The sequence below is a fragment of the Harmonia axyridis genome, chromosome 5 (assembly GCF_914767665.1).
Source record: "Harmonia axyridis chromosome 5, icHarAxyr1.1, whole genome shotgun sequence".
Taxonomy (NCBI): domain Eukaryota; kingdom Metazoa; phylum Arthropoda; class Insecta; order Coleoptera; family Coccinellidae; genus Harmonia; species Harmonia axyridis.
In genome coordinates this window covers 7304914-7326008 of record NC_059505.1, presented here as the reverse complement: position 1 = coordinate 7326008, position 21095 = coordinate 7304914, and the positions used below count along the sequence as shown (strand labels likewise).

General features: G+C 37.4%; 1 protein-coding gene across 3 annotated transcripts in view; it reads right to left on the bottom strand.

Moving 5' to 3' along the window:
- The window catches only part of LOC123680420, a 46385-nt gene that overhangs the window by 14041 nt on the left and 11249 nt on the right, over positions 1-21095 (bottom strand). For all 3 annotated transcript variants that reach the window (XM_045618315.1, XM_045618313.1, XM_045618314.1), the window contains 11 exons: positions 19545-19678; positions 19269-19481; positions 18114-18316; positions 17223-17397; positions 16725-16961; positions 11643-11960; positions 9405-9557; positions 4144-4242; positions 3871-4086; positions 975-1124; positions 772-917 (listed from right to left, as the gene is read on the bottom strand). In XM_045618315.1, the coding sequence (XP_045474271.1) occupies positions 772-917; positions 975-1124; positions 3871-4086; positions 4144-4242; positions 9405-9557; positions 11643-11960; positions 16725-16961; positions 17223-17397; positions 18114-18316; positions 19269-19481; positions 19545-19678 (2044 nt within the window). The remainder of the gene's footprint in view (positions 1-771; positions 918-974; positions 1125-3870; positions 4087-4143; positions 4243-9404; positions 9558-11642; positions 11961-16724; positions 16962-17222; positions 17398-18113; positions 18317-19268; positions 19482-19544; positions 19679-21095) is intronic.

The following is a 21095-nucleotide window of genomic DNA, read 5'->3' as shown; positions in this document are numbered from 1 at the left end:
ATATTTTCATGGGCGATGCTCTTCTGAAATGTCAACAATCGTTCCTCTTTTGGCAGTCTCTTCGAGTTTAACCCGTCAAGTTCAGTCTTCACACCCCTTTGTGGTCGCGTTGAAGACCTGCAGAACATCTCTTTTCAAAGACTCGTTCATACAACAAACAGCAAGGCTCTGGAACACATTGCCTAGGGAGGTGTTCCCCGAGGCATATAACCTTCATAAATTCAAAAAGAACACCAATTCCTACCTTCTTTTCCTTGGTTCTCACGATGTTCTCTGAATATTACAGGATATCTCCTTTCGTGGGAACCAAAACATAAAAAAAAAATTAGCAACCGTGATCTTGTGGTTCAGCATCTTTAGACTTTTTCATGTGAAAGAAATGGTCTATGCCATTGCTCTACAATCGATTCAATATCTTGATGTTGGAATTCGTGAAGTTATCGAGGACATATAACCGCAAATGTGCGAATTAGTCATGGAAAATTTCATGAATAAGTATATGGTGTTGCAACCATAGGCTATTTGGCTGATGTTGTTTTCCATCGTTAAAGGCCTACCTTTCTCTTCACAATGAAATAAATATCTATTCATTTCTCTCAAAATATACTCATTTTTCAAAATCAAATTGAAACATCTTATTGGAAAATCCTTAGTAATTTTCATAACCGACTATTCGAATTTCTATTCGAGCTCTAGTTTTTAAAATTTCATCGGCATTTACTTTATCATTGCTTCAAATGCACTAAATTATTTCATAAATTGCATACGAACCAAGATGGCGATGATCCAACACCATCAATCCAAAGTTCAATTTCTTTTATTCTGCCTAGATTATCTCTAGTGGCTAGGAGGAACCAGTCTTCTCCATGCCTTTGCAAGATAAACATGAGTGGATCGGGATAGTTGAGAACATGGGGCTGAAATAATGCAACTTGATTATTTTTTAAATTAGGTTCTTCCAAAGTATTTCGTACTTCGCTGTCACCTCTAACTCCTTTCAGTCTTATCATCACATTGGAAGTGGTCCCTGCACCAAGACGTAATGAAGTGTTTATTATGATCAGATATCCATATCTGTTATCACGTATCACATCGCTGAGTAAATATATGGCTTGCTGTGTACACTATAAAAGTTGGGAAAATTAATATTTTTGGTGGAGAAATTCAAGATAGGGTTCACCAATCAACTTTCATTTATTGTATGTATCTTTTTTTTGTTCTGGTTCCCACGAAAGGAAATATCCTGTAATGTTCAAAGAACATTGTGAGAACCAAGGGAAAGAAGGTAGGAATTGGTGTTCTTTTTGAATTTATGAAGGTTATATGCCTTGGGGAACACCTCCCTAGGCAATGTGTTCCAGAGCGTTGCTGTTCGTTGGATGAACGAGTCTTTGAAAATAGATGTTCTGCAGGTCTCCAACCTGTCAGTCTTCACACCACAGAGTGGTGTGAAGACTGAACTTGATGGGTTAACCTAGAAGAGACTGCCAAAGGAGGAACTATTGTTGATATTTCAGAAGAGCGTCGCCCATGAAAATATCTATAAAATAGAAACAGATCGCTAACTTTTCTACGGTGTTCCAAAGTGGTGAGCGAGTTTGTAAGCGAGGCATCACCGACGAGACGAATTGCCCTTTTTTGGACAGAATTCAGCAGTTTCAGAATATGCTTAGGTGCCGCACTCCAAACATGAGAACAGTATTCCAAAACTGTTTACTGGACATGAAGTTGCTCCCAACAGATCATTGATATGAAGTAGAAATATTGTTGGTGCTAGAATTGATCCCTGCGGAACACCAGAATTTATGATAAGAGAGTCAGATGAAACTCCATCGACAACCACATGAAGAGATCTGCCTGAGAGAAAACTAGCTAGCAGAAAACAAAGCTAAGGAGGCAAGCCATAAGATGGAAGTTTGGCGAGGAGTCCCTAGTGCCAGACTCGATCGAATGCCTTGAAGATATCTAGTGCCACGGCTAAGGTTTCACCATATTTTTCAATAGATAGTTGCCATAAATGTCAGACGTAAGCGAGCAGGTCACCAGTTGATCTTTGTTGACGGAAACCATATTGCCTATCGTTGATAATTCGTGAGTATTCCAGATATTTCATGAGCTCGATGTTGATAGTTTTTTCCATGACTTTTGAAATAACAGACAGCAGTGCGATAGGTCTGTAATTGCTAGGTAGGGTCTTTTTGCCTTTTTTGGGGACTGGTTGTACTCTTGCAACTTTCCAGTTGGACGGGAATATCCCCAATTTGTAAGAATGGTTGAATCTTTAAATGATATGAATTCATTCCAACAGCTGCTAGTTCAACACTCAGGCAAAATTTTTTTGGTACTTGTTCGGTCGGTTTTCTGTCTTTAGGTCACCACCATCAGCAGCTTGGGAAAACGGTAGGTGCGAATGTTAAACTTTAAGATTAACTCACGAATACCACTTCCCAACCATGAAAAACGACAAAATCTAAGAAAGTTGTAGTAGATGATCAATATGTAGGAAAACTACTTGCCACTTAATAAATTAAGTGGCCAAGACGAGTCGGAACAGTAAGAGAAGACCCCTAGATACAATACAAAGATAAGCCTGTCTTTATCACTGTAGCTATGAGAACGTGCTCTATACAGGTATTGGGGAGCAGATCTCCCACCTATTCATCTTGTGATGGATAGATTAGCCCATAAGGCCATTCTAAGACTATCCAGGGAATCTACTGACAATGAAGGAATTATGGATCAGAGAGCCTATATCCAACTATATACCATCAGCGGGATTTCCTAGTGATGAGATTATAAAGAGAACTAACTCGAGAAAACCTTCATTGAGAAGAAGATTGAGAAAGACAGTCCACAATCCCTTCCTCAAAAAGAATACCATCAAATGGTACACAGATGGTTGTAAAACTAAAACTCCGATTCTTGCAATCGGAAGATGTCTGGAAATGAACCTAGAAATATCAGAAATATGATATAGCGATATATTCTGACAGTAAGGGCAATCAGAAAAATGAGCTCATATCCATCCATTCTAAGATGTATTGGAGTGCCGAAGAAAACTCAATGAAATAAGCAGGAATAACAAAGTTCATTCAGCCTCGGTTCCCGATCACATGGGAATTAAAGGAAATGAAGAGGCCAACATAATTGTCAAAGAAGGAGCACAAACTCCTATCATTGACCCAGAACCTTTCTGTGGTATTGGTAAATGTACCTACAAGAAAGAGTTTCGGGAGAAGGAAAAAACCAAAAGAGAATCTCTCTGGCAGAATCTTTCTGGGTTGGATTCTTCCAAAAATTTTCTTCAAAACTTTGTTACTGCGAGATTTGAGAGGTATCTAGGACTTAGCAATAATATGATATACCTCCTAATGACACTTTTTCACAGAGTATTGCTGGCTCAGAAAGCATCTCATGAGAATGTGTCTTACAGAAAACGATAAGTGTTCATTAATTTATACGCCATTTTCTCCTTTGGAGACCATATAATATTATATAAGATTATGTGGTCCCCAAGGATGCAATTGCCACATGAAAGAATAAGAACTCAAATGCTCCTGACTTTACTTCAGTTCTTTTCTCATTTTTTGTTTTTATCATGATTAACTCTTTTTGTGAAAAATTTCATTTGAATATACTCAACTTTGTCACTGATTTTTCATACAAACAAGTTTATAAACAAATTAAAAAACTCATTTTGAGTCTCAAAAAACACTAGTGGGCAGGAAATTATGATGTTGAAACGATTTTTGGTTCAACAAGGATCATCGAGTTCAGTCGAAGTTTTTATATAACTTTTTAGGTACCTCTGTATCTTCCGGGACATAGTTTTGAAATTTGTCTAGATACAACAAAGTATTCAATACTCACATCTTCTTCTTTAACTGCAAAACATATTAATATGCAATACACCAAGAATATTAATCCAATAATAATACAAACTCCGTAGAAGAGCCCTTCTTCTAACGCTACAGGTAATGGCATATATTTTTCTAATTCCTTTATAGGAATATTTTTGACACTAGCAGTTATTGTTGATAATCTTTTGCATCTACATTTAACTGTTGCCATATCTAGAAATTCAGACTGAAGACAACAAGGTACGTCAGCGAATCTATAACATTGTCATATCAATTATTTTACCTTGCAGTGAGGATAAAACTTTTCTACATCTTCATGCCATTTTACACATGTTCCTGCATATGTATCCATTTTAAATCGGAAACTATCGTTTCTTCGTTTCTAAATCAAATAAAGAGATTATTATGGCATAGTCTATTACTGTATTTCCTGCAGTATAACAATCGAAAAATGCAACAAGATATAGAAAAATGTCGAAGAATCTCCAAATAGAATTCAAGCGCAGCTTTGGAAATTGATATGAAATTTTATGAGAAGACATCTAAAATATTATTTTATCAACTTCACAGAATAGTTTCAGCTCTGCTTAGATAAGATGGATTTTTATTTGCAATAAAAATTACAAATGGTGTCAACAGTGATAAATATAAACTATTACAGTAGTAACAAGGTAACAATATACAAACAAACACAATAAACCAAAAAAACATTCATTAGGTATCACATTTTCTTTCTTAACAAGAACTCCTTTATGGAATATATAGTTTAATCCAAAAGCAACCTTTTTACCTTCCTCTTGACGTTCATCAGGAGCCTGTCATAAAACTCAGAAGGAATTTTATTATATAGTTTGGGGCCCCAGAAATCAATGCCCCGTTGTGTGCGCTTCAGACGATGCATTGGAATCTGCAAGGAGTTTTCATTTCTTGTTTGATATTCATGATTTACAGAATTGGTCGGAATACCCTTCCAGTTCTGAGGCACATAACACAGTGAGTTGTATATGAAAAGTGATGGAACTGTAAGTATTCCATGATCTTTGAATGCCTTTCGGCAGGATTCATTATAACCCAAGTTAAACATAACTCTGATGGCTCTTGTTTGCAGGATGAAAATGCTTTGAGACCCCGATGTCGTCACTCAGAACATTATGCCATAGTTGGCGTGACTATGAAGAGCCTCCAAAGTGACAACCGTCTTGATGGTTCTTAGGCTGAAAATTGCGGAGGTACGCTTCTTAATTAACTCTTCAATATGTTTCATCCTATTTAGGCCACTATCAATGTACAGGGTGGGCAAATTTCGATGTTTTAGCACTACAACTTTTGAACCAGAGGAGATAGACAAAATCTGATACCCACTTCTCGATCTCTTTTTCTGAGAAACTAAAAAGGGTAGTTTTCGTTTTTGGCCACCTTCTTTTGTTTTCGAGTTATAAGCGAAAATTGGAAAAATGGCGAAAACGAAAAACAGTTATATCTCCGCTAATACTCATGATAGCGCTCTGAAATTAAAACATTATACAGGCACTTTTTTACGTAGAATCCAGTGGCGTGCTTGTATTTTCAAAAGGGTTTTTGATTACGAAGCTATGACCCAAAGTTATGTTTTTTTAAATGGGAACACTAGATTTTTGTGCCATTTTCTGAAAGCTTAATTTTTCCTGATTTCAAAAATATATAACATCGTATGATTCGGATCAATATAAATAATAGAAAATGGCCAAAAACCTCTTTTCACCTAAGAGTCTCAATATTTCTATTGTTTTAACTGTTGATGAACACAGAAAAATTGAGCTTTCTATAACAAGAGCAGTGTCCTTCCGTCAATCTGATTATTTCTATGCTTTTCACTTATTTCTACAAAATTCGAATCTAGATATGTTTTATAAATTTTTTATCTAAAAATTGATTTGGAAATAACGGAGAAACCACAAGCTCGAATTTTTCAATCGAAAGAGTTGTAATGAGATGCATGTATCAGGAGATTATTTACATAGGACTCCAGAATCAATACGCACAAGTACCAATCCATTTTAAACAGCATATGAAACAATGCATATCTGATTGAACTCAACATTTTAATTACGAAGGGACAAACAAGAAATAATATTTAACCTAATAATGACAACAATTGCACAATGCACAGTCGACACATCTTCTCGATATTTCAATAGATGAATATTTGAAACTGTGTTCAAGCTACCTAGGAACCTTTTTCCAAGTTCGTTTATCTTTTCGAAACTATTTGTATAAAATGAATATAGATTCGAATTTGGTAGAAATGAGTGAAAAGCATAGAAATAATCAGATTGACGGAAGGACACTGCTCTTGTTATAGGAAGGCTCATCAACAGTTGAAACCATAGAAATATTGAGACTCTTAAGGAAAAAAAGGTTTTTGACCATTTTCTGTTATTCATTTTGATACGAATCATACGATGTTATATATTTTTGAAATCAGGAAAAATTAAGCTTTCAGAAAATGGCACAAAAATCTAGTGTTCCTATTTAAAAAAACATAACTTTGGGTCATAGCTTCGTAATTAAAAACCCTTTTGAAAATACGAGCACGCCACTGGATTCTACGTAAAAAAGTGCCTGTATAATGTCTTAATTTCAGAGCTCTATCGTCAGTATTAGCGGAGATATAAATGTTTTTCGATATCGCCATTTTTCCAATTTTCGCTTATAACTCGAAAACAAAAGAAGGTGGCCAAAAATGAATACTACCCTTGTTAGTTTCTCAGAAAAAGGGATCGAGAAGTGGGTATCAGATTTTGTCTATCTCCTCTGGTTCAAAAGTTGTAGTGCTAAAACATCGAAATTTGCCCACCCTGTACATACCGTTAGCCGCAATGCGACCAATTTGTTTTTTTGTTCTCTAATCTACCTATTCATACAAACCCAGGGCGGCCGTCGATACGGTTAACGAATCCGACGACATCCTTAGGAGACTTGGCTATTACTTCGTGAGTATCCAGATATGACTTTCCCTTGTGAGTGATTCTTTGGCCAGTCAGTCCCTCATTTGCACACTATGTGTTCGGCTCTTTTTACCTCCTTTCCACAGAGCCTGCAGATCTCATCTGCTGACTAACCCATGCGTTACAAAAGATATTTGCACCTACAGTGTTCTGTCAGCAATCCAACCATTACCCGAAGATCAGCTCGTGGTAGCTTCAGGAGCTTCCTGGTATAGGTCGGTGAAAGCACCACAAAAACTGGGGAGTTTCTCCAGAGGGTTTTGCAATTATCCCACTCCCATTGTTGGACTGCTGTTAAAGATCTTTATTCAAGTGAACAGTGTGAATTACAAATAGTGCAAGCGTATATAGGACACAATTCAATGGTTCATATAAGTATATATCACAAGGTAACAAATGGAATGTAGGCAGTGAACAATGGTATAAGTGAAAATCAAAAATTGTTTCTGATAACGCTCAACCGTTCACTCACTTAGAGCGGAAAATGCCATAATCCCGAACACGAACACATGCAACACGCACAAAAGATCAATTACGCTCTGTGGATCTTGCCAGAGGTAGCTAAAAATGAAATGCTAATTCCACGCTCTGCGACTGACATTTTTGTGGATGGAACATCCTCCTCGTAGAGTTGTCATCACGAGGTCCCTTCTAATTTGCATGGTGTCTATTGAGAGGGCTTGCAGAAGGGCACTGCTTCCTCGGCACCAGAACCCCCTTGCTCCGATGATGAAGGGTAGGACTCGGATGCTCCTGCCCGGATTCCTTGCTGCCATCACCTCCAACAGCTCTAGCTGATCAAATGTCGCTCTCTTCAGATGATATGTTTCAGAGAACAACCTAGTGGCCTCCCATGACACCCCCACGTCTGCAACTATCACATCCGTACCTTTAGTGCAGACCATATTGTTGAGCCTGCCCCTGGTGTCTCTGATGTGAGGCTCATCGACAACCTCCAATCCCTTCTTTCAGGCAGCCTCGACGATCTTCTTCACGACAAAATTGTGTCTGTTGATCCGCTTGGTATGACCAAGTGGACATTGCTGGAGCATGTGGGAATGGGACTCCACCTTACCGCAACCAGCTCTGCACATCCTGGATTCACGGGGTCCATACGGCAAACCTCTCGTGGGTAGCGATTTAGTTTTCAGCTTGATATATTGGTCTTTTCCCAGTCCACAGAAGGAATCAGGACCAATAGGTGTTACCCTTGATGCTCTTTTTGCAAGTTCATCGGCTTTTTAGTTTCCATCAATACCACAAACCCCTGATATTCATAGAAGAGTTACTTTATTCCCCCTGCTCAGTTGCTTAATGGTATTACGGCACTCCCATGTCAGTAGAGACCCCTGGCTATATGATTCCAGGGATCTCAGCGTGGCCTAGCTATCCGTAGTGATGTGAATACGCTCCCTTTTGAGGTTTCTTTTGAGACACACTTGGGCGCAAGTAAAGACAGTTAGTGTTTCAGTTTGCAAGATCACTTTTCAGGGATCTAGAGATCCTTGTGTAGGGCCCGTATACCCCAATACCTGTTCTTCTTTCAGATTTTGATTCATCGGTACACCATATGGAAGAGTTTTTGTACAAGCCAATTTTGAAGTCTATTGCACTGATACCTTCATCAATGACCATTTCAAAGGGTACTTCGAAATCGAATATAGTTGGTATCACATCCGAGGGTTTTGCCAAGAGGTTTGAATCTAATTGATTCAATATCCCCATTTGTTTAATCCAGTTTCCCGGACAAGGATTTCCATTGCGGGAAATCTAATGTAGGTACTGAATTACATAATGTTGGAATGGTTTATGGTTTCTACCACAACTCTTCCATGCTCTGTGATGCCTCTCAGAAGCCTAGATCTAAGAGTTGGTAGAACCAGTTGTGTTCTGTCTAGGTTTTATTGCTGTGTCGCATCGCCACTTCAGGCACACAACTGTTAATTTTTTACCAAACAGTGTCAGTCCCCCAAATCCAACTCTTCCCAACTCTTGACTGGTATTTGAGATTTTGGTGGCTTCGGACGGCCTTCACTGACTGCTTTCCACTCAGATGACGTTCTTTTTGATTCAGGTGTGTAGTGATGAATCTATGTAGCATTCTCTGTTACATATGAACGCAAAAAATTTTGTTGATATCGTTCAAACAGCGTTTGGAATCGAGGATGCTTTGTTGCTTTTGATCATAGATGAGCAAGCAAGGCACCCATTTAGAGCAAAGCCTTCTCATCCCCGAATGTTCACGAAAAATAGTGGATGCACTGCCTTCTGATATCTTCAATTTACGATCATTCAACCAGACCAGACGTTAAAAGTCAATTTACCACCTCTTGGACGTTGTTGTCGATGGAGCAGAGCCTGAAGAACACTTATTGAGCCTTTGCTTTGCTTGCACATTAATTTTTCATTGAAGGACAATATGTTATCACTAAACGAATATCGTTATTCGCTGGGTTAATTTGTTTGAGGGAGGCTCTTACCAAATAATACTTAATAAGCTATAAGTGTAACTAAACCATCTTAAAGCTGGCTTTCGTGAAATATCACTCATACGAACCTCATTCGGAGGAGTTGGAATTACTGCGAGTAAACGAAAGGTATCATAATCGTAGACTTCATCGTTCACGTAGTAACTCCTCTGTTTAGTAATTATCTGCATGTGGTGTGTGAAATCAGATAGTTGTGGTCTTCTAAATGTCGCCGATACTACCTGGAATTGAAAGTATTGGATACAGCAAGGTTATCTCTTTCCTCGTCGGTTATAAATAGATATACAAATCACCATCATACGTTATCTAGAGAAAATTTCTTCGTGGAAATCTGCAGTGCTAGATTCGGCATTTTGAAGCAGACGATCTTAGTAGGAACCGTTAAGGTAGAAATGTTTTGAGAAAATTCATAGGAATTCTTTACAATTCGAAACAAAATCATGAAGATTCGAGTACCATTGAATTGAAGTAAAAGGAAGTAAGAGAAAAAGATAAAAAAATAATTCCTAATAATAATAATAATATGCCATTCTTTCTTTAAAACAGACTGAATAGAAAAGGTCAGAAAATAGTTATGAATACAATAATAATGAAAAATCAGTAACTGAAACAGAAAATTTGACCTAATATCATCTCAGACTTATGGTCTAAAGAAGTCTGAGATGATATTTGGTGGAGAGATCTATAAAACCTTATAAAGAGCCCTGATAAATATTCGAAACGTTGAAAAATTTAATAAAGGTTTTTTTTTCTTCTTTGCTGTTCACCGGTCTTCAAGCTGTGATGACCTATTGTGTTGATTGATTACAAGGATGAGATTTGAATACCATTTATTAAACAATATTCAGACCACCACACAAAAAATTTAAATTAACTTTCGTTGAACAAGGAACAAAACACCAAGGAAGAAACGCTGAATGTTAACGCATAAAGTTCTGTGAATACTTAAAATACCGTACACCACAGATTTCCACAGAGGATTACGATACTTTCAGCCTTTTTATTCGGAGACTTCTTGTAATACTCTTTCTGATAAACCATTTATTCTACCCCTTACCTATTGCAAGGCCGTCGCTAGGAGGTAGGCAGGGTAGGCGGTCGCCTAGGGCGGCAAAATTCAAGGGCGGCATTTCAAGCTTGATCAACAAAAAATACATGTGTAGAAACTCAGAGTACCAAATGAGATTTGATTCAGTCATCAACAACAGGAAGGAATACTAATTAACATAAAAAATCATCAAAGATGCCGGATTATACATTATACTCCTAAATATCCAGATGTGGCAAAATCCCCTCATAGTGCTGTTTACGAGTTATTGACACCAAAAAAACACATGCACTCATCAGGCTTGTCGGCGTTCGCTTTATACTGCCGAATTTTATTGCCACTTGGGGTTCTGGATTATTTTCTTTTCAATTATCTTATCAGAATGTTGATTCCTCAGAATGAAATGCAAAATATAAGAAAACAATTCCATTTCATCACTTCCAACTGATCCTTGTGAAGAAATATAAGAAGTTTTATTATTTGATACCAGATTCCATGATATTATAATATTCTTCATTTTTTATATCAAATTATCTTGTGTTGGGCGTGGGCGCATTCGAATGAAATAATGGTTCATCCGCATCATCCGATTATTTTACTCGATAATCTTAAACAAAAAAAAAACAAATTTCCAAGCTTTTTCTAAAATCGAAACTGAGCTAGGAACCTGAAACTGCAGGGCCCACTCTAGAGGGGCGGCAAATAATGGGAGGGGCATTATCTACTTTTTCTGGGAAATCTGGATTACTGGAAGAACGAATTAAATTTTTTTTTTGATTCAAACGAATTTTACTAATAATTTTCCATTTCAATTCACTAATATTAAACATCTTTGCATCGTGAATATCAGTAACTTCTATTCGAATTTTAAAATAATTGTTCATTCGCATCATCCGGTTGTTTAATTCAATCATATCAAAGAAAAAAACGAAATGTTCTAGCGTTATATGTAGACAAAACTCAGCAGAAGGAACCTGAATTTATTAATTAGAATTCAGTTGAGCACTTTAATTCTTTATTGCATTCCATTTATCCTAAATCATCTATTGGATTAAAATTTGAATTGAACATGAAAGGGTTCCGATATGTATTTTTGCGGGCACTGGACATCGATTATCCAATATTAATTTTTAACATTCTTCAGAGTAAGTTTCGGTTAGGGCGGCAACATGGGTCTCTGCCTAGGGCGCCAGTTTGGCTAGCGACGGCCCTGTCTATTTGTATTCTGAGATATTGAGGAAGAAAAGAAAATACTTACATTCAGCGAAACGCCTTTATCATAATCCATGAAATCAACAACGAAAGAGTATCCAGCCTCTAATAATATCTTGTAAATGGACAACTGTTCCTCATAAGGATCTTTCGGTTCTCTCAAGAGATGTTTCGCTCGTACAGACGATTCTAACGATGAGTGTACTTTTGTGGCAAATCTATGCAGCGCAAATGTCATTTCAAATGGTTTGCGAAATTGGGTGACGGTTACCATTGAATCCATTCTAATGGAAAAAATTACGATGTCACTCAAAATTTCTACTTCATTTTGCCACCAGAAAACATTTTCATTGGTCGCACATAGCTGAAATAATTTGTGCTTAGCGAAACTACAAAATTGCTTGGTCAAGGGTAGGAAAATGTAAGATATACTATTGAAGGGTGTTTTTTTCTAGAGCTATAGAACTTTAAATTGCAATAAAACAACGCTAGATTATTCGATTGACATGAATTTTATATATCCGCAAGATAATCTTGTGGCATTACATTTTAAATATGATTTCTGGCTTATGACCGCCACGGCTGGCTCGGATGTAGTCCAATCTGGACGTCCAATTTTCGATGACTTTTCAAACATTTTTGGCCGTATATCGGCAATAACACGGCGAATGTTGTCTTCCAAATGGTCAAGGGTTTGTGGCTTATCCGCATAGACCATTGACTTTACATAGCCCCACAGAAAGTAGTCTAGCGGTTTTAAATCACAAGATCTTGGAGGCCAATTCACAGGTCCAAAACGTGGAATTAGGCGGTCACCAAACATGTCTTTCAATAAATCGATTGTGGCACGAGCTGTGTGACATGTTGCTTCGTCTTGTTGGAACCACAGCTCCTGGACATCATGGTAAGTCAATTCAGGAATGAAAAAGTTAGTAATCATGGTTCTATATCGATCAGCATTGACTGTAACGTTCTGGCCATCATCGTTTTTGAAGAAGTACGGACCAATGATTCCACCAGCCCATAAAGCGCAACAAACAGTCAGTTTTTCTGGATGTAACGGTGTTTCGACATACACTTGAGGATTAGCTTCACTCCAAATGCGGCAGTTTTGTTTGTTGACGTAGTCATTCAACCAGAAGTGATAAAAGATAAAATGGACGTATTGCGCGATACGTATTCCGCACAGAACCATTATTTTCGAAATGATATTGCACTATTTGCAAGCGTTGTTCAGGCGTGAGTCTATTCATGATGAATTGCCAAACCAAACTGAGAATAAATCACTTGACAGCTGTTGAATCTGTCGCCATCTTGAACAGAAATGCCATCTTAAAGTTATATACCTCGAAAAAAAAACACCCGTTATATCGATATTAACGATAATGCCTACAAATTCAAAATTTTCCTTGGTTTCCTTTTTCGGCGCTCGTTTCCCGAATGTATCTTCACGAAGTCTGTTTTTGCTAATTCGAGGCGGAAATGTTTTCGAACAATAAGGTTGATCACTGAGGACGAATCGGTGGTTCAATTCAAAAAAATGAATAACATATTAGGCCAATTGAAAAGTCCCCGGTCTGATGCACAGATTGCATGGTGGAGCAAAACAGATATAGAAAACCTGCAACGCAAAATGAGAACCTTGATGACAAAAGCACACAAGCACCATCCGAAAAGTATCATTGAGAGTACGTCACTGCCGAGGCATAAAGGAGGCAGAGGTCTGCTAGACAATATGGAACTTGCCCGTGGGCAAATTGAATGCCTACGAACATACTTCAAAGACAATTCAGACACGTCAGAGGTCTACAAAGCACTGTGTGAAGCAGACGAATCAACACCTTTACAACTGCACAAGGAGCAATTGTCATACAACCACCAGACAATCCAAGAAAAACTGCAAAGATGGAGGGAAAAGCCCCTACATGGACGACATTCCAACGAGGTGCACCAGGATCATGTTGACATTGAAGCGTCGAACTATTGGCTTACATCAGGTGCGATGTATCCTGAAACGGAAGGATTTCTTTTAGCCATCCAAGATCAAGTGATCTCAACGAGAAATTACTGCAAGCATATCATAAAGGATCGAACTATTACTGACGATCGATGCCGTTATGGGTGTCCAACGAATGAGACAATCCAACATATCACGGGAAGATGTCAAATGTTTGCAGGAAAAAAATATAAAGAGAGACATGATGCAGTAGGAAAGATACTACACCAAGAAATGGCAACCAAATTAAAACTAATTCATTCTGAAAAAGTATCATACTACAAGTACCAACCGGAAACCATACTGGAAAACGAACGCTATAAACTGTACTGGGATCGTACAGTTTTGACTGATAAAACAGTTCCTCACAACAGGCCAGATATACTGCTAGTCGATGAACATCAAAAGACAGCAATACTCATCGACGTAGCAATACCAAATAACAACAACCTGATGCGTCAAAAAGAGGTCGAAAAAATTTCAAAATATAGGGACCTCGAATTTCAGATAAAGCGTCAGTGGGGAATGATATCAACGAAAACTATTCCAATTATCATCTCAACAACTGGAATAGTGCCCTAAAATCTCAAGAGTAATATCAAGCAACTGGGACTGAGTATATATGTAATATAATGCAAAAAGCTGTTCTTTTAGGTACTGCAAGGACGGTGAGAAAATTCCTAGGAAGCGAAGGACAGGTCCAAGGACCACGTGTAAGGGGACCAGAAGTTCGACGAGAACCAAGGGGACCGAGCTCTACCCTTCTGATATTTTAAAAATCTGGGATTCAGTGAGTGTGAAGCCGACGGCGAGGAGAAATCCTAAGCGTGTAGGCAAAAGTCGGGAATAATAATATAATAATAATAATGATGTAGTTTATTGTAGCATAAATGTAGGCTTGGTTAATCGATCGTCTAGAGGTATGATTCGATTACCTGGTCTTTCGTCTTTTTCTCCGTGACTTTGTTGGATTTGTAATAATTGAACTCTTTTGAATTATTTACTTCTATTTACAAAGCCACACTTATACAGTACAAACTCAGTATTGAGAAGATCCTAATTACGTCTTAATTACAAGTTTCTCACTACGGTACTGAATTTCGTCTTCAACTCGTTTGTTGATTACTCGAAACGTCTTCGTTTATCACGTCTTCGTCGTACTTCAAGTTTTCGGTCGTCTCGTCTCTAACTCGTTCGCGACTCGTCTTAATTTAGTCCGCGAACCGTCTTTTCGTCTTACGTCTTAAGTTGACCGACCGAACTTGACTCGTCTTAGACTTGCCTTGAACTGTCTCTCGACTCGAACTTGAACTGTCTCTCTGCCGATTGGAACTTACCCTGACTCGAATATCGACCTCCCTTCTTTTGGCTTGACCACACCCTTAGGGAAAGTACCGTCCCCTAGTCCAATAAGAGCTTTGCCGTACTGCCCACAAAGATCTTCGCGGATTCCTGGAAATCGAATAGTCTCGAAGGACTAGAACCTGATACACAGATGTGACACATCTGGTACGACCGTATTGTCTTCGAACTTTCACAACCTTCCACTATATCTCTTCAAGATTTACAACTCCATGACATATCTTCGACACCTCGAAGAATTACACATCCTTTTTACATTATATATACAATAACAATTCGTTCCCTGTAAATTCATTGAAACTGTCACGCCCTCGACACTTGAAGAAACTAATAGGTCTCCAAGCATCCTGTCGACCATCTCAATTATTTACAGGGAACAATAACTGGATCCTACATAAATATTAATCGCAGAGGCTTTAGAGCCTGTACGAATATGTAACAAAATATTCAATTAATTTTAGATTGATACGTGCAATTTCCAGAATTTATTTATTTAGGCACTGCCTCACTTGCCCATAGCACAAGCCTCCACTGTTGTCGATATTTTTGTAATCTCAAGTTAGTTTCAGCCCATTAGCGAAATCAACCGCGGCATTCGAGATCCGAAACTACCATGAAAAGTTATTAGGTAGATGTTTCAATTGGACAGCTAGCCGGACGAATATCATCGAATTGAACCAAGGATTCTTCATCAGTGAATTGAACCTTATAAAATACAGACACCGTGACATAATAACAAAGTGCATTTTTTGAGGCACGAATGCTCAAAAAGAGGATAAATCGAAATAAGAAATAGTTCTGCCATATAGTGTACGTTTACATTTTCCTGAAAATAACAAGAAAAAAACAAACAATGGACTAGTTTAGTGATGTTGATAATACTATATTTGACACGATAGAATTAAGCTATAGAGCAAAACTGATAAATCAATAAAAAAATTTTGAAAATCCATCAATAAATGACTGAGAAATAGATTATTTAAATTTACGTATTTTAGCGCGGAACGTCTTTGGCACTTGCCTGTGATCGCTACACCATAAATTACGTTTAAATACTTAGCCGCGCCAAGGCTCTCGCGCCGTTTGTAGTTGTACAGTGTAGTTTTAACTCGAGTTTTGTTTTTATGTCACCATATGTCATATGGAAGAAGGCTTCGTGAAAGGACAAAGTGACAAGTTGCCTAAAATAGATATATTCGCAGTGATGGAGTTTTTTTCTTCAAATCCATCTTATGTCAGTGCTGAAATAAAAGTTAAACTTTTCAAGTAAGTATCTACTTTTGAGTTTGCTTCATCATGGTTCAACTTATAACGATGATTTATTTGAAAAATGTTTCAGGAACAGTTTGTAGTTGAGTACTGGTTGTTGAAGTCTATCAATGGCAAAACATATTTATGTGAGGAGTAAAAAGTAAAAAGAGAAAAAAGTAATTTATATGTATGTATATAGTAAGTTAATTCAGCCATCGTGTAACGAACAAAACACGACACGAACGGCACAAGTGATTGTACACCAATGAATTCGTAAGCACTCTGCGAATACCAGTCGTCTAGTGTGTGACGTCACGCCACTTACACGTACTATGAAATTATTCTTCCAAGCACAACTTCAAAGTTGCATAACTTTTTCATTTCTAGAGATATTTCAATGATTCTTCCACATTTTTGTTTCATTTTACTTAAATTTTTAGAATTAATCCTTAACAAAAAAATGAAAACTAGTCCATTGTTAGGTTTATCTAATGAAAGATGAATAGAAATTGTACTCACGATCATCGTATACATATGATCGCTATCAACTAGATCCTTTGAAATTCTTATTTGAACTTTTTGTATACGGATAAGTGTTTCTACCATTTCATAACCTTTTTTCATGCCCACGATTATGGTGTAATTTCCATTATCCACCGTATCTACCGATTTTTTTTTGTGACCTTTAAGTCCTCTTATGAGAACTCTTCCATTGTAGTTGCATATATCCAAGAAATCTTGTGAGACGTTTCTATACTATATAAAAAAATTAAATAGTGAATATCTATTCCTTTTGTATTGAGAATGTGAGAAATTGTGCATGCGGTTCAGTTAATAGAACAAGGATTATGGTGTAGGCATGATGAAAACAATTGTCCATTTTTTGACTATTGAGTTTCTAGTTGTCGATGCAGGTTAGACAACTCATAAATTTGCGATGAACTTCTTAATAAGAATAAAAGTGTCAGTATTTTTCACTATTGTATACCTACATGGTTAACGGATTTCAACACTTACCATTTCTTTGTTATGAAGAGAGTAAGCTTCATCCCTATATTCATCATAAAATTCTGTATTCACATTATCCTCTTCAATGATATACATGACGGTAGTCATTTCTACAATTGCTTCTTTCGTTGCAATTGCTGAAAAATTGGCACGATTACCTGCAGAGGTGCACACCATCAACTGACTGTAAAAATAACATTTCAAATTTCTTTTTTCATTAGGGATATTTGCGTGAAAAATAAATCTGATTTAGCATTTATCAGTTACTAGTTTCGAATTTAGAATCGTAGGAATTTTCCATATGTTGAATGTGTAAACAACTTCCACGTAATTCGAAGTGTTGTTTTTCGTCTTTGTGAAATACATTCCATCTCTCATTCAATCAGGGTAATAGGTAATGCTGCTTACCTTACCTTCGGTTGCCATGTGCTATTTATTGAACAGGCGGCTTAGTAAAGACGATTTGGACATTTTTATTGCAGGGAATGTTAATAAACGCAGCAAAGCGGACCAACCTCATGTTGTTTTCAAGTATCTTGACTATATTTTTTCAGAAATATGAAAGGGCGGCCAAAAACTGGGCTGAATTGCCGCCCATCGAAAAAAGAAGCCTGAAACACTCGCTTCACTGTTCCACCCCTAACGCCGGCCCCAATTATTATTATTATTATAATTGACCAGAATCGAACGTAACTAGTACGTATGAATTAGTAAGTACTCAGTATGTCCAGAAATGGACGTTATCGAAATAGGTCCAGGACCTAAACTGGACCTGATATGGACATCGGGTGCTATATGGGTATACAGTGAATAGTGTAAAAATTGAAACTAGGATTTTGTGATGAGATTTCATCATAAAATCCTTGTTTCATTCATAATAATGAATCTTGATGTACTTACCTCACAGATGCATGTAACGACATATCTTCCTTATTACCAGGTATAAAATTATCTTTTACCAGTTTCCTATATTTCAATGAAAGTTCCTTGCAAAACGCTGTAGATGTTGATATATACTCTGGTGTGAAAACAACTATCCCACTTGTCAAATCTTCCATAATGCTCATAGCTTGTTCTACGTACATAGCATCAGTTATTGGAAGCTGAAGAAATACTGATTTTGTAATATTTGAACATATTTTTGAAATCTTCCTCCACAAAATCTTGTATTGTCTAGAAATATCCTTAGCATTCGATCTGTATAATTCTCTAAAGTGAAATTTCTCTGGGAATCTAGGCAAAAATTGAATAACTTAAAGATTTGATTTCGATCAATATCTTTTCAACTATTTGTAATATTAAGGTTTTAGTCAGTTGCTCTTGTAGTCGACATCAATGACTCTTTCTATAAGGGCGGTAACATCCAAACTTGTTGCGTGTAGGTAAAAATTTTCTCCTCGAACGACTGAAGGTTTATTATTGAAAATAATTTTCCTGAGACAACAGATCTCACCTATAGTTACTCAATAAAACACACGAGTGGTTTCGTTTCCGATTGGCTACCGGTTTCGGAGCCTAAATATGGCGGCTTTTTGTTCACATTCTCCGTTTACCTGATTTTTGGGATTTATTCGAAATGTAAGGCCCATTTTATCAAGTCACTGTAATAATAAAAATAAAAAATCGACGTGTTTCAGGATTATTTCTTAAAAAGGTCTGTTTAGCTAAAAATGAATTTGTTCCATGCTTTACGGACAAAGTGTAGGTCTATTCGCCATTTTTAGGTTCAATTTGAACGTATTGTCGTCATGGGCGCCCGCAGAAATTTTTCTCAGGGGGGGCAAAATGAAAATTACTGAAAAACGATAAGGCGTCCATGATTGTCATTGAAAACCGGAAAATTTTTGTAAATCCATCAATTTCCTTTTTTCCATGTCCTTAGGATTGAGTAATATTGAGGGTGTTGTGCTGAAAAATGAGGCACAACCCCCCCCTGCCGGCGCCCATGATTGTCGCCACTGTGTCTTATTGAGTCACTGCAATCCCAACGGGTTTGGAGCTGCTGCCCCAAAGCCACCTCCCTCTGCGTTAGTTACTTGTGAAATTGTGAATTACTTGTCGAATATCATAGAGCAGACAATCAGCTAGCATTTGAATTTTATCAACATCCGCACACTGATGACTCCGATGCATAGAGATGCTTCTAGCTATTAAAGTCATTTTGTCGAATGCAGCGATATAATCCTTTTCGAGTAATAGATTATCCAAACAGTCTTCGCCCTCGTGATAAAAGGCTACGATGTCATCAGGAGTGTTCATTCCCATTTCCTGAAATGCAAAAAATATCATGCAAGATTTAGTATTTATTCGAATAACGGTAAATTAACGTACCGAGAAAGTTGAAGCACCCCATATTTTAACATTTTCAACACCAGCATAATCTGTCCAATGTAAAGTAAGAGGCCCAACGTAAGGAACGATAAATGAAAAGTATTCCCATGAAGAATCGAATTGCAGAACTTGTTCTGGAGAAAACAGACATAAGTTAAATAACAATACAATTGGATTTAACAAAAATTTCTTTCCTACAAAAATTTGATACAGACATTTTTGTCAATAATGGGAATTGAAAGGCAATTTTTTTGCCCACTTATCAAGGTTTTCTTATTGAGTGAGTTATCTACATTTGAGAAAAAAAAATCACTCGTCCAGGTAAAGAATAGACTTAAAAAAATCAAGCTACCCACGAAATTTGAGCGTAATTGTTCATTAAAAAAAAAACAGATGCTGGAAAATCTGTAGAAAAACACCCCTGGAATTTTCACGGTTTAGGTTTTGGAATTGTAGAATCCACAGAGCCTTTCCTGTCAAATAAAGGAACACTTTTTACTTCACCATTTTTTCCTATTAGGCTTTGATGAAAATATACAGAGTGATTCACCGCGATGGCCTTTTAGACGTTTATGGAAAACTAATCATAATTTTTTGCTGATAATTTGCATGTTGGGGTTTCAGACAATGATATTTCTTCCTAGTTTCTTACAATATTTTCAGATATCTACAACTTCCGGCTATACCGGAAACAGACTTCCTTATTTTAAATGGAACATTTACTAACTGAAAAGAGAACTGCAACACCCAGAAGGAGCTGTTCAAATTTACAATTTTTCTTGGTGAAACATAGATAATATAGCAAGGAGTAAATGATTGAATTTGGAGAAAAAAATCGTTACTCAATATTACTCAAATATTGTAGTCGTTTTCTGCTAGTTTTTGAAATTTTACATCAAACCACCTATTCGAGTAGATACAAAGTCAATGGTTAGTTGTTGGTGAAATGCCTAGAGCACGTGTACGCGGAATTTATCGCCAGCTAAGTGAATTTGGAAGAGGTCGAATTATTGGTCTACAGGAGGCGGGTTTGTCATTTCGCGAAATCGTTAACCATACCAACAGAAATCCAACTACTGTTGTGCGATGTTGTCTTTGTTGTCAAGCGTGGTTTGATAATGCCCAAAATCGAAGAAGAGTAGGCACCGGACGTCCAAGGGGTACAATTGAAGTTCAAGATCGAAGTCTCAGACTTATGGCCATTAGAGACCGATTTGCGACAACTTGATCGTTGGCTGATGATCGGTTAGGAGAACAAGGCCATACGGTAACAGTCCGAACGATTCACCGCCAGTTAAGGTTTTTGGGACTGCAGCATTATCGATCCACCCCATCTTGGATTACCTCTGACAGTTGAGCATCACCGGCAACGATTACAGTGGGGCAGAGATCGTCAAAATTGGAATGTGGAATGGCATCAAGCCGTCTTTTATGATGAATCTCGATTATCCTTAGGTGCACACGATGGCCGAAGAAGGGTTAGACGACGTCGGACAGAAAGACGTGAACCTCAGTTTGATGTTGAACCTCATGTATACCGGACAGTAGGCG